At 26.8% G+C, this 18576-nt stretch overlaps 1 protein-coding gene across 1 annotated transcript; it reads right to left on the reverse strand.

Moving 5' to 3' along the window:
• Positions 1–11861: 11861 nt before the first annotated feature.
• Positions 11862–15373, reverse strand: LOC149055954 (uncharacterized). Its single transcript, XM_089226635.1, has 3 exons — positions 15216–15373; positions 15027–15118; positions 11862–13254 (listed from the first exon to the last, which is right to left on the reverse strand). Exons 1-3 carry the CDS (start codon positions 15225–15227, stop codon positions 13104–13106), a joined length of 255 nt encoding a protein of 84 aa, XP_089082761.1. The 5' UTR covers positions 15228–15373; the 3' UTR covers positions 11862–13103.
• Positions 15374–18576: the final 3203 nt, after the last annotated feature.

The raw sequence follows: 18576 nt of genomic DNA on the forward strand, positions 1-18576 counted from the left end.
TAGGTAATTTAAACTTATTTTTATTTATTTACTGATATTATGTATTATTATTACTATTTCTATTTCACAAATTTTTTTAAATAACCTTTACATTTGTTAAATAGAAGTTCTACTTTATTTAAACAAAATTATTGATTGTAAATACATATTATTATTAATAATAATTGATAGGTACTATTATGTATAATTTAGATTAGACTGATTTGGGACTATGTGTGTAGTACGAAAATTTGGATATTTTAGGGACTGATTTCTGTAATGAGACGTATCTTCCAACTGTCAATACAACATGTGCAGATTTCTAATTTTTTTTTTTTTTAATATTAGGATTCAAAATAATGATGAATATAATATAGATTAGTACGCTATAATGTAATACAAGTATATTATTTAACTATAGCTGATCCCCGTGAACATTGTTGCCCGTCAAAAATACCCACTCTATATATGATTCAATTTTTTTGGTTAATTTGTCGTTTAAACACGGCCAGTCATGATCAAAACTTCCAGTGGATTTACTCTATCTTAATCTCCTTATAATATTTTTAACACAACAGTTTAAAATATAGGACTGAAAATATATTTAATCATAATATTTTATTGCATTTTTAGCTTTGTAAAGATGAAACAATTTTAGATTTTGAGCGGAGCGATGAATGTATTGATTTTACCATGATGTGTGTTTTAGAAAAGCTTGAAAATTTAATACAAGGCTCTTAACATATTGTTACAATAGCAGTTGAAAAATAAAATAAATTCTTGGTCACAATTTTTTTTATAAGTATCCAAAGTTTGAATTTTGACAAAATACGTAAAATTCACAAAAATTCGCAAATTTTATAAACTTTTTGCTAGAAATTAAAAAAAAATTTATTTTTAAATCTAAGATTTGAAGATTTAATACAAGATTCCTTACAAGTTTGTCAATCTTTATCACAAAAAAAAATATTCCCCGGAAATTCAAATTAAATTTTTATGAGCATTTGAAATTAAATTTTTACACAACATTGGATTTTCACTGGATTTCACATTTAGCGATTTTCTTATTTTGGTGTAACTCTAAAACAAATGACCGCAGATACTTGAAAGTTTTACTAAATGTTTAAATAGCTATTTTATATATTTGATACAATTTTCAAAATATTTAGTTTTGTTTTGAGCCATTTACTGACTTAAATTTTTCAATTTTTTTAGTTTTTTTTTCTATAAATATCGTTAAAAATGTATTTGGTGGGTAGAAAAGCTTGAAAATTTAATACAAGGCTTCTAAGACATTGTAACAATAGCAGTTGAAAAATATTAAAAATACATAGGCATAATTTTTTTTATAAGCTTTTAAATTCAAATTTTGACTAAATACGTAAAAATTACGGCAATCTTCAAATTATCTTAGATAGAAATTCATAAAAAATTTTCCTTTTATATCTAAGATTTGAAAATTTAATACAAAGCTCCTAAAATATTTTTACAATAGCAGTTGAAAAATAAAAGAAATATATATTCATACCTAATTTTTTTTACTAGCATTCAAATTTTAATTTTGACAACATACGTAAAAATCACGAAAATTCGCAAATTATTTTAAACTAGAAAATTCATAAAAATTTTTCTTTTGAAATTTAAGATTAGAAATTTTTTAATAATCTATAATATATCCTAGACAGATAAACCATCTCCGCTCAGAATCGTTTTTCGTATACAATGATATAATATCTTTGAATTTAAATTTAGTTCCATCCATTGCAGTACCCCACTTGTAACTTACTGTACAGCAGAGCGACATCCACGACATACCCGCTTTTTTTTATTGAAATTCCGCTTATAAGTATCACTAATAACAATTGTTATGTTTATTCATATTATTCTACACCCGTATAATAAACATAAAGTGATAAACGGTTAAAATAAATTGTGTATGTTCAATATTGTATTGTTGTGTGCTTTTTGAATGTAAGACGAAAAAGCCGCCAAAACTTTCTAATTATATTACAATATAAATGTATAATATATAATATTACAGCCTAATATAGTAATATATAATGCTCGTAATTGTTATTGGTATGTACATTGTACGCCCAACGTGTCCGCTAGTCTCGTTAGATTGCTCGATGATGTATAACATGAAAATTGAATATAATATAATGTATACTTTTTGGGCGCATTATCGTTATTTGATTCATCAACAACAAATTATTATATTAAAATATGATCGAAAATTGTGTCTTATTTTTATAATACGTGCTTAAACTGTAGACATTTTGAAGATTTTAAAGATTTTGAAGATTTTGCAATTTGTTTTTTAGTTAAATACACAAGCAATTATATTTTATACGTACCTATTTATCATACATTTTGTCCATCACCGCCCTATAATATTACTATTTACTTCTACTGATATTGAAAATACTTAGTTAGTTACATACACATATAGTACATTAGTTACATACATACACATACACAATACATAGTTATAACCAAAAACACATAAGTATAAATATCAGAATTATTAAAATTTCATCCTACCTGAATAATGCATATAATGTATAAAAACAAGTTTTAAATTGTTTTCAATGATTATTTTTATTGGTTGATGAATTTTCCTATAGGAATATCCATAATCCTTGTGTTTGATATTTAAAGTTCTCGTGTTTGTTTATATATAAACAGGAAATTTTCACTGTACAAATTTCTGTTTAGTTAAAATTATTATTAATTGGATAAATTATGTATCAACATAAACAAAAAGCCGAAAAAGTAAATATCCCGTGTAGCAATTATATGGAGTGCACTTGATTAATGAGTAGATCACTGCAGTAATGGTTGTGTACCTAGTTGTGTTAAATAATACGCTTGTTCAAAAAAATTGTGACTATGTATTTTCAATATAATAGCTTAATCATGGTAAGAAAAACTTATGAGGAAACTTGTTATTTACTTATCAAGCTTTTTCACCAAAATTAAAACATTGTATCATACAAAGGTAAATCGTAAATCTAAATTAACTTTATATAAAATCGAACATTTTAAATATCTATAAATTGAACAAAAAGGGCCAAAATATTTTTAGAAATTATATATATAATATATTATACCTATTATATATAGGTATTTAGTAATATTAGGTGAATATTTTACAACATAAAACCAAAACCAATTTTTCGAAAACTGATTTGCATACAAATTTTTGTTTTTAATAATTTTACTTTGTAGGTTTTCCCAATTATTTTAATTTAAATTTTAAACATTAAAATTTTGGTTAAAACAAAAGAAAAACTTGACCGAATATAATAAACGAAGTGCCTTCTTGGCTATAGTTTTAAATTACAACAGTCTATAGAAATTACACAAGCTCCTTACAGTTTTCAACGCATATGTGTGGTACTGTGGTATAATAATTTTTACATCGATTAAAATACCATTTAATCGATTTGTATAGAAGTATACAAATTCTTCAAAACATTTTTTCTTATCAGGTAATATATTTTAAAATAACACGTTAAGTTAAAATCGTTATCAAAATCGCATTGAGGAGAATTCTGTTGACTAATCAATATAGATAAATGCAATATTAATTAGATACTCGACAATATTATAATATATCCATACGCGGAAATCCATAGAAACTGCTGGGGGTGGGGGGCTAAATTAACTAAAAAAAACTATATTTAAATAAAATCACATTTCACATGAAACCTGACAAAATGTTGGGGGGCTATTATAATATTTTTTTTGGGGGGGGAGGGTAGCTAAGCCCTCCCCATTTCCACCTATGATTATATATCCCAATTGTATGCATTTTGTCATTAGCATTTAAAAATAAATGATATATTATACAATAAAAGAAATAAAATGCATGTAAAATATTAACGGGCTATAGGTAACTATTTTATTTTTTCATTTAAATCAAGAAAATTATTATTATTATTACAGTAGTTTCCTAACGTAAAACACCAATTTATTTAAAAACTTTTTAAAATATTTATAAATTAGGTATTTAAAAAAGGTAGCTATGTAGTACATACTAATAAGATTTTTTTTCCAACAAATCATTTCTAATCATATTATTTAAGCATTTTAAATAATTGTTTTTAACTTCATACCTTCGATCAAAATATTTTTTCAAAACATTGATATGTGTCACTGTGTCTGGGATTACTTTAATTAAAGTAAACTCAGTCTTGTAATATAATGTTGGAAAAAGGTTGATTGTATGGTTTAGCTAATAAAATCACATAAAATGTATAACTTGATTTAATCTACAGACAACGAAATAATATGATGTGGGTATCTTATCGTCTACTAAGTCAAAAAATACTTAACTTAATACAATTTAATAAAATATAAAAACACCAAAAAACCGAGGTATAATGATCGAATACCTCTGTGAAAATGAAGAATAGTTTGAATGGTTTTTTTGAAACCATTTTAAAATTACACAACTATATACCTAGGTACAACTTTAATAGAATAAAAAAGGAGGCAAATGCAATTCCTAAAAGTGTATATAATTGTAATTTTCATAGATTAATGAAAATAAAAAAAAATCTTTTCTAGAGTTAACTCGTGATCATAAATTTAAGTATAATATAATTAGTAATTACTTTGGAGTATCAAGTATAGTATATTTATACTTTATAGTATATATATTAATATTATAAATATATCAATATTCAGACAGTAAAAATATATATAATATCGGTAATTATGTTTAGAACACCGAAATGAAATGTTTCGCGTTTAGATTAAAATATGATATTAATTGTTACCTTACCTATTAATTCTCATTATATATGGGTGTTTATTATTTTTTCTTCTTCCATGCCAATACTTCCTTAAGATCCTTACCAAATTCATGACTCCCCTTAAAGCTGCGACATACAGTTTCAATATATCTGGATATATAGGTACTTATAACTAAAATTCACATCATTGTTTACACTACGTACGATTTTTAATGTCTAAAAAATGAGAGGCTGAGTTTACAATTTATCAATTTAAATGTTGATTAAATGATGATTATAACAATAAACTTCCTAAAACTATATTTACAATCGCTCAGTTTATTATTGAGTCAAGATCTTATGATCTTCAAACATATAAGTCTAGAGAAACGGAGTAAAACAAAAATTATATTTGTACTTATTATTGTATGTCTGCTGTTAGTATCTTCTTTAATCATACAATCAAAACTTTATAACCCATGTGTGCACAAAATAACATACTATTGGTTCAATAATTCATGTATTTTGTATTTAACATGTTCTAGTTGCATTCAGAATATATTAGAGTAAAGACGTGCCATTTAAAAGCGAGTTATTATAAGTACCTAATTAGTATGTAAATACTAAATTGTAAAAATCTATTTTAAAATACCCTTATATTTAGTGTTACAATTAAACAAAATAAGTTACATACATTGTAGTTTAATATAATTATGATATACGAGTATACCTAGGTAGGTAAGGAAAAATATAATTTTTTTAAAATCTTTATTGTACCTTCCAAAGTTTTAATAAATAACTCTGTATATTTAATTACATGTACACTCAAATTTATATACGTGGTTGATTCTACATTATGACAATCTATACTTTACCACTACATTATCAATTAGAGATAATAATGAACAATAAAAAATGAGTACGAGAGCACTAAACCTGCTACAATGTTATAATGATACTATGGATATAATATGACTATGAACTTTTCGGTCACGCTATAGCTAGGACGTCGTTGCTAGATTCAACAATCTTGAAACCTTCCTCGTCGGCTGTAACTTTGATGCCTTCGGGAGAAATGTACAAATATGAGCCTTTTTGAACCAAAACGTAATCGTCTCCTTCGTCGTCCAACGTTCCTTCCCTGGTTTACGATGTCCCGTCATCCACCTGCAGATAGCTGAAATTGTACATCATTACGTATTATTATTTACTAAACCATTAACTCTATATATATGAATATATTGCACTAATTGCAGTGTGAAGTACTAAAGTGATTCATTAACCATGCTAACCTAAACAATTGTTGGGGGTTTTCCCTTTAATAAAGCATTTATCCAAATTCACATTTTTGGAATTTTAAACTTTATGGGTATAGAAACTTGACATAATTTTTTCACATACATATATATAATTTCAATACAATTAGAGGATTGTCTTCATGATTCAAGTTTTCAGACGAGAACACCCATGGTTAGGAAAAAAGCACACATCATGGTAAAATCAATACATTCATCGCTCCGCTCAGAATCTAAAATTTTTATCTCAAGAAGTCTTGATGAAAAATTCAAACCTGTTTTCAGTATTCTTATCGCTTCTTTATATCAATCGGTACGTTGGATATAGAATAGGGCAAATGTAAGTTCCCACGCGAGATATACCTAGCAGGTAAAAATCACACAAGGGTATGCATACGTAAGTTACCACATGAAAAAAATTACAGGCGTACGTAAGTTCCCATACGAAAAAAAATTATACTGAAAACAAGCTTCTCTCCCACGTTATTCAGACTTAGGACTGACAACTTAAACGTAGTTGGTGTGGTTAAAATTTGTTTGTTTTTGTGCTGCATAAAAAAGTCCAATTAATTTTTTAATTGAATCTAGTCCAAATATATTATAATGAAAATTAATAATATAATTTGTAGGTATGGTCCACATATTATTTGTATATAGGTAAAAAATAATAAAAGTTGTAATAATAGCATTGATTCTGAAATCAATAATAATAATAGTAGTTGAAAAAAATTAAATTTTATTTTGCTTATTGCTTAAGCTCAAATACATTACATCGAAGATAGTGCTAGCTCTGATACACTTGCGAAAGTACAAATAATATCTGGACCATATACTATTATACTCGTATACCTACACATTATATTATTAATTTTTATTATATATTTGGACTAGATTTAAAAAAATTGATTGGACTTTACAAAAGACTTGACTTTTACAAAAACAATCAAATTTTAACTACGTTTAAGTTGTCAGTCCTAAGTCTAAATAAATTGTTGTGTGGGAACTTACGTACAGCTGTAATTTTTTTCGTGTGGGAACTTACATATGTACTCTCTTAGCGGCTTAACTACTATGTTTCGTGTGGGAACTTACTAAACCCCATAGAATACGTCTATAATCCTATATGTTGTACGTGTGTTAGACGTAGACAGAAAATCACCGCTTCCAATCCCCTTAAGACTGTATCCAATATCTATTTATTTGAAAATATGGAACTAAGTGTTCTTAAAAATTTCAAAAATCTAAATTTGAAAAAATTTCGCTATTAATAAGGATAACTATGTGAGTATGCTCGCTAAATCACTATATGTACATGATAATTACCTACATAATGATAATATGTTTTCAATATAGACACCTAGTATATTCAAGGATGGCACCAAGGGGGGAGGGCGATCGCCCACCCAGGATAAGTTCTTGCCCCCCAGATATTTTAACGCCTATTAACTGATGTGTGACCGTGGAACATTAGACAAAGCTAAGTTCACCAACTATGATAATATAAATTATAAACAATTTTTGAACACAAGTACTATTCTGTGATATCGATTAACTGGACAATGGCCAGCTGATTTTCTCATAATTTTAATTGACGATCATTCAACAATCACTGTAACGCAGGTTAGGTGAAAACCTACAGAACTACCAACATCTGAAAATAGTACGGTTATGTGCACGGACTAAGATATATCTTAGTCCGTGGTTATGTGTAAAAATGATGTAAAGATAATCATATTTAATCCTGTAATTGATAGAATGATCAATGAACTTCAACGAAGATTTTCTGATAATAATCCAATATTATCTGGTATAAGTTCCTTAAATCCTCAAAATAAATCCTTTTTAGACTTTCAATTTATTACCTTTTGCTAAGCATTATGATGTTGATATTGAAAGCTTGGAATCTGAACTTGAGTTAATACCCAAACTCATAAAAGACATCAGATAGAAAAAAAACTAAAATTAACACTTTACTCGATTTCATTCAATTATTAGAATGTTACAAATTGGCTTTTTCTGAACTATATTTACTATGTACCATAGCAATTATCATACCTCCTTCCAGTGCCGGAGTGGAGAGAACTTTTTCTAGCCTCCGACAAATTAAAACTTATTTAAGAAATAAAATGATTAACTCAAGACTAACAGATATAGCAATTCATTCATTTTTTTTTTAGGTAAGTCAACGAAAAGGTGATGCATTTCGATTGTTTACAGATGCCCAAGGACAAGGAGCTTATTTTATTTATATTGATATTAAATAATACCTAACCGTAATATTCTATAAATCGATGAGATTTAATATAGCTCAATAGCTGTAAGTATGTTAGTATATATAGTTAGTAGTATAACAATACTACTAACTTGAGGCTAAATAAATTGTCCGCTACTATCGGAGATGTAGTCGTTTCTCAGTAGTTGCGCTATCACCGGAGCCTTTGGTTTTTCTGTCGGATACGTGGACACTGCAGTATTAGTCGATCATTGTGAGAAGACGAAAATCGCCAAAATTAAAACCTGTTTTATCGACGACACAAAAAAGGAAAAAAATAAATGTTTGATATATAAATTATTAATATAGTAATATTATTACTTTATTGTTTATAACTGGTGAAATTGTAAAATGTAAATAATTGGCTTACCGTGATTGTATTCATTTCGTTTTTCTTTGATTGGTGAAATGAAAAATGAAGGTATGTGTTTTAAGGTGTTCAACAGTAATGGTTCCAGTAACTGAACTGACTGGATGAACAATAAGTGTATCGATTTATAAGGTTTATTTTTTCAATAGAAAAATACCTACATTTTGGAAAGAAAATATGTAGACACATCACACATTAAGTAAAACGTCTATATCGAGAGATCGAAAAACATCGATAATATGTCGTCTGCGTTGCTTATTATATACTTAAAAATCATTAATTTGTACCCAAAAGTCCTATGCATGTGGTGAATTGTTCGTATAAAACTGACCTCCAACTTTATAATATTTTTATTGGACCTGTGTAAAATAATATTTTATTTAGCCGAATACTTATACTAAATCATCGTATTAGCATATATCTACGCAATAATTGAGTCTCCAAATAATATGAAAACACTATAGTAAGTATACACATTTGTAACAGAAATACAATTAATCTAAAATTATATTGTAATAATCGTTATAGTAATTAATTGGTGATAAAAACTTAGTGTATTTTAGCCACGTCTGTAACAAAGGGTGTTGAAAGGTCTTGAGGGACTGTACGATTGGAAACATAATATGGTGCTTTATAGTGATTTGTCTTAGAATTTTGGTTTGATAGGTTAGTATTCTATTGATGTTATAGGGTTTGCTGACCCCCAGAGCTGTATACCTTAGGGCTTAGACCCATATTGGTTTGAGTAGAATTTTGTATATAAGGAGCTTATTGTTCAGTTGAATATGTTTAGATGGGGTCAGTAGGTGTCGTAGCTGGCAGCTACGATCATTGAGCGTTAAACGTTTGGAGCATATACGAGGAGCCCATGTGAACCGGCAGTCTAGGATTGTAGTCTAAGCTATTTTATGTTTTAAGATTAGGGCAGATGCTGATTATTGAGGAATATTTGTGGACAGTCTCTGCCTCTCTGGGGCGTAGTGTGAAGATAGAGTGGAGCGATTTCATTTGGTTTAACTTCAGGCTCCATTCGGTGTATCATTTTCGAAAATTGTCGAGAAATAGGGTAAGAGGCTGATTGGTCTGAACGATTGAGACATTTCTGTGGTGGGTTTATCTGGCTTATGGATCATTATTATTATTGAATATTTCTAGATTAAAGGAAAGTAGGTGACCCTTATCATAGAATTGTATATAAAAGTGAGGAACAGCAAAACCTTCTTTGGGAGATGAACTGCAACTTTAGATGTGATTAAATCGTAACCGGGAGATTTGTGTTTCTGTGATTTAATTTAATAATATATGACCATAATAATAAAAAAATAATTGTTATATATATATTAATATTATGATATTATTCATTGATCTTAAGAAAAACATCAATATGATAACATCAGTTGACTTTCCTTTTAGATCTTTCAATGTTCTAATATAAAACTAGAAACTAGAAAATTTTTAGTGTTACCTACGTACATGTGTATACCAAATTACCAAGAATAATGTTATACTTATTATACACACATTAACGCAATTAACCATGTATATCTTATTATCTTGTATTCCATACGATTTATATTGCATTTTAAATTAAGTCATTAATAGGTACTTAATTTGTTTGTGTAAATTCTAGGTACTAAGTGTTTCTTTTGGAAACGTTTTAATTTGATGATATATGTATATGTAGTTTTCATTAATGTTGAATAAATATGTTTAGGTTAGAAACGGTTAAAAAAATAATCAGGGGAAGAGCGTGAAAAACTATTCAGTACTCGGTGACATAAGAAAAATAAAAACTATTAGTGGAAATATGATAACGAGATTTGACCATTTATAGGGAATAGATTTAGGCGCATGTAAACTCCGCCGATTGCGACCTTTTTAGACCTTTTTTCATGTAAATTCCACCGGTACGTTTATTTTACCTGAAAAAAAATGTAAACTCCACCGGTATATTTTTTCATAGCAGCATCAAGTCAATTTTTCCAATTTTTTTTTTTCAATAAAGTAATAAATATATTTTAATAATAAATTCTAAATTAAAATAACAAATTGTATAAAAAATAAATATAAATTACATTTTTAAGGTCATTTTGTGTGAGAACATTTTTGGCTAATTTTTAGAGCATATTGTATGGTTTCGAGTAAATTTAAATCCGGGCCCTAATTATAATATATCTAATCTATTGTATTTAAATACAATAATTTAAAAAAAAAATTATAGTAAAATCAAATAGAAATAATAGAAAAATATATAATTATTAATATTACGTAAGTATAATACGTACCTACATAATTTATGTACAGATTTATTATTTATACAGTAGTCACTCGATAATTCGAAATGTCTGTCGGTGAGGGCGTGAGGCACACTCTACAATTCGAACTTTTTTCCACGAATCTCTATAATTCGAATTTCTTTAAACACGATTGCTATCAGTGAGTTAGACAACGCTATGGACCAGATTGCGACCAACAATTTTTCACAAAAAAAAATAACAGATTTCTTTAATATGTAATACCTATGTATGTAAAATATAATAATATTAAAAATAAATGTAAAATATAATATAATATGTATGTGTAATAAATAAATATCAATTAATAATTTTAAAATATACATAATAATATTTATAATAAGCAAATGTCAAAATAAACGTAATATATATTATGTACAATACATATATGTATATACAATTTTCCAACTCTCTTTAATTCGGATTAATTTTTGTCCCTTGATTATTCGAACACTCGGTAAATCGAAAACCTCTATAAATCGAATTTTTAACTCGGTCCCCTGAATTTCGAATTATCGAGTGACTACTGTATATATTATATTCAGATACTTTTATATCTTTTTTTACACAATATTAAAATAAATAATATAATAATAATTGAATATCTAATAGAGCTTTTGTTAAGAGATGTATATTTGGATTTTTATATGGAATTTACGTGCTTTCAGGTCAAAAATACGTATCGGTGGAATTTACATGCTATAAATCCAACCCTAAAATCGACTACCTGTAAATCGGTGGAATTTACAATCGCCCATAGATTTCGTATCCAAATAATGACTTTTATTTTGTATGATATATACCTTCATATATTAATGTTATAATTATTATGAAATACGTAATCATGAATTGCTGATGAGACCACACAAACTCTTAACACATAAATAATAATAAACATAATTAAGACTATTTTCTATTCAAACTGTGTTTTAGTATATTTATTAATTAATAAATCAACAAATATTAAAGAAACAAAATATACAACTACATAATGTAATATTCAAATAAATAATCAACACAAACTGTGTAGTTATAATTACATAATATTATATTCTTGTTGTTTCTAATCTAATTGTACAATACACTGAGATTTTTTAAATTAACTATGGCCTTTAAAATAGGAATATAATATAAAATATATTCAATGATCGCAGTAGCGTAGACATGATTTCTGAAAGGGGGGATCAAAAACAAATCAACATAGCTTTATGGAAGGGGAAAATCCTCCCCCCTAAGACCTGCAGTATTGACTATTGAGCGAGATATTCGTGTGTAAATATTTTCACAAATTGTAAATTATTAAATATGAAGACTCGGTCTACGGTGTTACCTTACCCCGGTATTGCGAATTTTAACAATTCATTAAAAATGTATTTAAAATAGTACAATATGCTATCGGCTTGAAATTTTCAATGTTGATTGCAAATGTTGAGTTTCATGTAGAATGATCAAAGACCTGTAGACTGTAGTAGTGTAGTCACTGAGTGGATGGGTGGAGTTTCACAGACTACTTGGCATCACCCAGCAGTTATGCAAATTTCAATTTTATATACTAATTAAAAATCGTAGAATAAAGTTATCGACTTGATAACTTCACGGTTAGTGGGCTATCAGTCCTGACATTTTTATTTTATGTTTAACACTTGAGAAGTAATTAATACAATTAATAGAAGACGGCTTGAGTTTAATCGAGTACGAGAAATCATCCGGCATTATTGAAAATTGTATGCTTAAAAATTAATTTAAAATGTAAAAATTGCGATTGTTTTGAAACTAGCACCATTGTCATTAAACACAAATACCTATATAATAATATGACAAATATTACATTATAGTGCATCCTACATTCTGACCTCCATGTCTTCCAATTGTATACGCCAATGAATGATCGATCTACTTTAAATCGGTTTTGAGTTATGTAAATGAAAAAATAATAAATAACTATATTATAATGTAGAACCAAGAATAATTTATTTTGTACCTTACGTACCTATATTATTGTTTCACCCGTCATGATTATATAATATATTTTTGCGGTGAAATCAACAAGCTGTCTAAGAAAACACAATTAATATTCTAAGACGAGTGGTTAAAATCCGAACTTATAATATTATTGTGTGTGTTTGCTTCGATGTTGCCGTTAAAATACATTCAAAATTTAGAGATAAATTTCGTTAAAAGTTTGACTACAGTTTTGATGACTATGAATAATGGGTTCTTGGAGGTTATCTTAGTGTAATGTCCCTTTGAACTAGGAGTACGTGCATACGGTTTAATGTCATTGAGTGAAAAAGGAAGTGAACTGAAACCAATAAATTGAGCATATTAATTATTGTGTTATTATGATATTATAATATTTTCATATGATCGCGTAATAAGATGAAAATGAATAAGGACCAATAGTAAATTCAGTGTTGGCATCAATTTTTTTCCAGTTTGAATTTTGAAAAAATACGTAAAAATCATAAAAATTTGCAAATTATTTTAAGCTAGAAATTCATAAAAAATTTTATTTTGAAATCTAAGATTTGAAAATTTAATACAAGATTCCTTACAAGATTGTCAAAATTTGTCACGAAAAAAAATGTCCAACAGAAATTAAAATTAAATTTTTATGAGCGTTTGAAATTTTCACTGAATGTTTATATAAGCATTTTCTATATTTGATACAATTTTAAAAATATTTAGATTTGTTTTGAGCTGTTTACTGATATTTTAATTTCTCAACTTTTTTAGTTTTATTTTTTTTTAAATATCGATAAAAATGTATTTATTGAGAGAAAAGCTTGAAAATGATACAGGGCTTCTAACACATTGTAACAATATCAGTTGAAAAATAAAAGAAATACATAGTCACAATTTTTTTTTAAAGCATTCAAATTTTAATTTTGACAACATACGTAAAAATCACGAAAATTCGCAAATTATTTTAAGCTAGAAATTCATAAAAAATGTTCTTTTTAAATCTAAGATTTGAAAATTTTTAATAATGTATACCTAATATATCCTAGATAAATAAACCGTCTCCGCTCAGAATCGTTTTTTGTATACAATGAAATAATATCATTGGATTCAAATTTAATTCCATCCATTTCAGTAACCCACTTGTAACCTATACACTGTACAGCAAAGCGACATCCACGACTTACCCGCTTTTTTAAAATCTTAGATCAGTGAAAATTCTTTGATTAAAGGTAATGTTCAATTTATATAACATTCCCCTAAGCATAAATTAAAATAAAAAATAATCTCATTAGAATAAGTATATAAACATTTAATTTAAGAATTAAACAAATTAATTAATTTAATTTTTTTTAAATAAATCTAATCAAAATTATTATAGGTATGCGTAATTTATGTAATAAAAAATGTTTAATTTTTTTAGCTTTATTGTGACTACTAGTTTTAAATACTATTCACAATAATATTATTATAAATTATCGAAAAACGTGTTAAAAAGTCATAAGGCCATAATTATAGTGACTATGTATTATGTTCAACAACGACAAACGCAAATACCCTGTTATTATTACGTGCTATCAACTGTTTATTTAATAAGTTATTTCTTATTTCAGTTTAACATAAGCTTAACGAGTTGATTAATGTTTTCCCAACATCATAAATTTACCCGGAACACGTTTGTCTTATTACATTATTAATATAATCCTTTATTTCAACTATAAAAATCACTAACTGTGAAAATACTTTAAAATATACATAATACATATTATAACAATTAATAATGTCACCGTTTTTTTAAATTTTTTTTATGACAATTTAAAGAGCCAATCACTATTTTTTAATAATCAACATAAAAAAAATCCTTATAAGCGAAACTCTGTTTCAGACCGATATTTTATAAAAGAACAAGAGGGAAATATTTTTCATAAGTAATTCTATATCAATAAGTATTTTCACACAATATTCCATGTCAAGTTGTTCTAATGGGGACAGTTTTGTTTCTATTATAAAGTGTGAATTAAATTCATAGGTATAGTATTATTTTTAAATCATTTAGGATAATGCTATATAATTAAGTAATAATTATTGAATGTATATATTAATTAAGCTTACAGCTCATTATTCATATCTTCATCATCTGTAGGGGCTGCTGCTGTGTTCATGGCTAACACGAACATGAAGACCAACGCTACCGAAACCACCACCTAGCCAGTAAAAAATTCGATAGCCGTATTAACGTTTGAAAAAAAAACCAAGTAATTTTTTAGAACATATTAATCAAATATTTAATATAATACTTACGAATAATTTCATTTTGTATTTTGTCGAAGTTGTAAATAAAAGATGACGATGATTTTGATTTTCGGGCGTCCACCAAAGAATAGACAATAGTAAATATTGGTAACAATAAATACAAGCAATGGCCCCAAGTAGGCGACTGACGAATGAAACATTCAATGCTTGACATTTATTTTAATAAAATAATTGATTAATTTATATAATAACTATGTTTTTGAGTTAAATAATACCTTATCTACATAGACCATTACAAATAGAAACGTCGTTAGGTCAACTGAAATATTTTAAAGTAGTGCATCATCTGCGCTGTACAATTTAAACACTTAACTATTTGTTGTAGATTTATCTTTAACAATATTAAACATTCAAACTTAGAATCAGAACAATTTTAAAGATGGGAAGAGAAGGGGATTAAATGTGATTTATAAGTATTTTAATGATTTTTAACACTAGCCATGATATTATAATATTTATCCCCAAGGCCTGAATTTTTTAATAGAACAGTTAATTTGTCTTAAGAATTATAATGTATTAGCTTAACCCGTGCAATTCATTGTCCGTCAAAATACTACCTCTAATTAGTCTAATATGTCTCAAACTGTGGGTTAAATTCGTTACCTGTGATTATGCTATCATTTATTTTTTATACATATAGATAATAGATAACTGTTAAAATATATTGAGTAGGATATTCAATTTAGTTTATCATTGCGTAATTTTATACGTTTTATCAAGAAAAGTCTGACATTTCTAGTATCCAATTGAATGATATTATTTGTTGAAACGCATTTGGATACACGATATTTTTTGTTCTTCCTTCTGGTGCGTACACAACTAAATCGGTAGGTTTTCCGACGCGTGCAACATACAGCTGTCAATGTGAGAAGCATGGATTTTCCAAATCAGTCCACAGTTGATGGTCATTACAAAGGCCAATCGCACCAAAAACTGCTAAGTTTGAATTCAAAAGGCATATCTGATAGAATCATTGCATACCTTTAAACTTTCGGTTTAGTTGAAGTAAAATTGTAGCTAATTGTACATAGGTACATCATAATTTTCGACTGCCAATATATAGCCCTTGCACTGAACCATTGACGATTTCTACAATTTTGTAGTAGATTTACGTTAAAACTACTTCGTCAATTAATCCATTGCTGTTATTTTACAGAAATTTGTTTCGGTAATGTGATAAAAAAAACACAAAATATCAATAAAACTTGTAATGCCATAGACGCACGTACTACAAACGCGTGATAATAATTTATTTTGCACTTATAGCAAATATCATTAATAGCAAGCAGTTATAAATTAACAAAAATTTCTATCGTAAATCTCAAAATGTCTGTTTGAGCATCTTCTGGGGTTGGGCCTATCACTTTTTAACTTTGCCTATCTTCTGTCCATATAGGTCTAATATGCCTTTGTACCAAATTTCGTTGCGATCCGTCCAGCCTTTTATGAATGCATATAAAGAACAGACAGACAGAAATAAATTCATTTTCATATATATAGAAGTAGATAGATAGCTTCGACTAATTACAAAAATTAGTAAACACTTTTTTTTCCTTTTTTTTTCCGTTCAAAAAACCAGGAACGGGTGGAAAATGTAACACTTTAAAAAGATTGTTAAAACCGAAAAGATCCAGGGTAGGTTAAATTTGAATGCAATGATAATAGGTATCATTGTATACGAAAAACGATTCTGAACGGAGACGGTTTATCTGTCTAGGATATATTATAGGTAGATTATTAAAAATGTTCAAATCTTAGATTTAAAAATAAAATTTTTTATGAATTTCTAGCTTAAAATAATTTGCGAATTTTCGTGATTTTTATGTATGTTGTCAAAATTTAAATTTAAATGCTTGTAAAAAAAAAATGTGACTAAGCATTTCTTTTATTTTTCGACTGCTATTGTAAAAATATTTTAGGAGCCTTGTATTAAATTTTCATATCTTAGATATAAAAGGAAAATTTTTTATGATTTTCTAGGATAAAATAATTTACGAATTTTCGTAATTTTTACATATGTTGTCAAAATTAAAATTTGAATGCGTGTAAAAAAAAAATTGTGGCTATATATTTCTTTTATTTTTCAACTGCTATTGTAAAAATATATTATGAGCCTTGTATTAAATTCTCAAATCTTAGAATTAAAAAGAAAAACTTTTATGAATTTCTATCCAAGATAATTTGAACATTGCCGTGATTTTTACGTATTTCGTCAAAATTCAAACTATGAATGCTTTAAAAAAAAAAATATGCTTATATATTTCTTTTATTTTTCAACTGCTATTGTAAAAATATGATAGGAGCCTTGAATTAAATTTTCAAATCTTAGATTTAAAAATAAAAACTTTTATGAATTTCTATCTAACATAATTTGAACATTGCCGTAATTTTTAGGTATTAAGTCAATATTTGAACTTCAAATGCTAATAAAAAAAAATTATGCATATGTATTTTTAATCACTATAAGAATAACTTATGAGGAACTTTGTATTAAATTTTCAAGTATTTTGATAGTGCCAAAAAAATGTTATCGACACTTCAAAAGAAAATTTTCAGAAAAATTTAAAATTTCAGTTGTCTATAAATATCTCAAAAAAAGTCAAAATATTTTGAAAATTAAATCATGTAAAGAAAATGCCAATCTAAATAACTTGTGAAATTTTCAAGTATCTACGACTTATACTTTTTGAATAATTACAAATATTTAAAATCGTTTGAGGATAAATCGTTATCGTTACGCTATTTCGTAAAAATTTAAAATTCAAACGCACTTTAAATTTTTCCTATAATGATGCTTCGAATTTTCTCTATACCTACTTGAAGGAAAACTTATGGAAAACTTAGTGTTATATTTTTATTCCTTAGTTATAAACACAAAAAATTGTATGATTTTTCAACTTCAAAATTACTTGCAAATTTTCGCGTTTTCGACAGATTTCGTAAAAATTTGAACTATAAACGCTTATAAAAAAAATTGTGACTTACGATTTTTAATTTTTTTTAGCTACAATAAGAAAAACTCATAAGGAACCTTGTATTAAATTTTCAAGTTTTTTTGGTCATCCAATTTTTTTTTTTACCGGCACTTCAAAAAAAAATTCTCAAAAACATTGAAAATTTCAGTGGTCTATAAATAAATCAAAAAGTCAAACATTTTTGAAAATTAAACTGTATTTAGATAATACTAACATAGACATTTGGTGAAAATTTCAAGTATTTATAGTGATTATTTTTTGAATTACAACTATATAAAAAAACCGATTTGGTCGAAAACTGGTTTTGCGTAAAAATTCCCGTTTTTCTTTCAATTTTTTTTTGTTTTTCTCGATTTTTTTTAAAACTATAGGAA

This window comes from Diuraphis noxia, unplaced genomic scaffold, assembly GCF_037042655.1.
Source record: "Diuraphis noxia isolate RWA-SAM2 unplaced genomic scaffold, SU_Dnox_SAM2 contig0004, whole genome shotgun sequence".
In the NCBI taxonomy this organism is placed as follows: domain Eukaryota; kingdom Metazoa; phylum Arthropoda; class Insecta; order Hemiptera; family Aphididae; genus Diuraphis; species Diuraphis noxia.

What these genes read in the sequence shown, in the direction of transcription:
- LOC149055954 (XM_089226635.1), bottom strand. An exon ending in GAAGATATGAATAATGAGCT is followed by an intron (nt 13,255 to 15,026) that starts GTAAGCTTAATT and finishes TATTGGTTTCAG; the next exon opens with TTCACTTCCTTTTTCACTCA.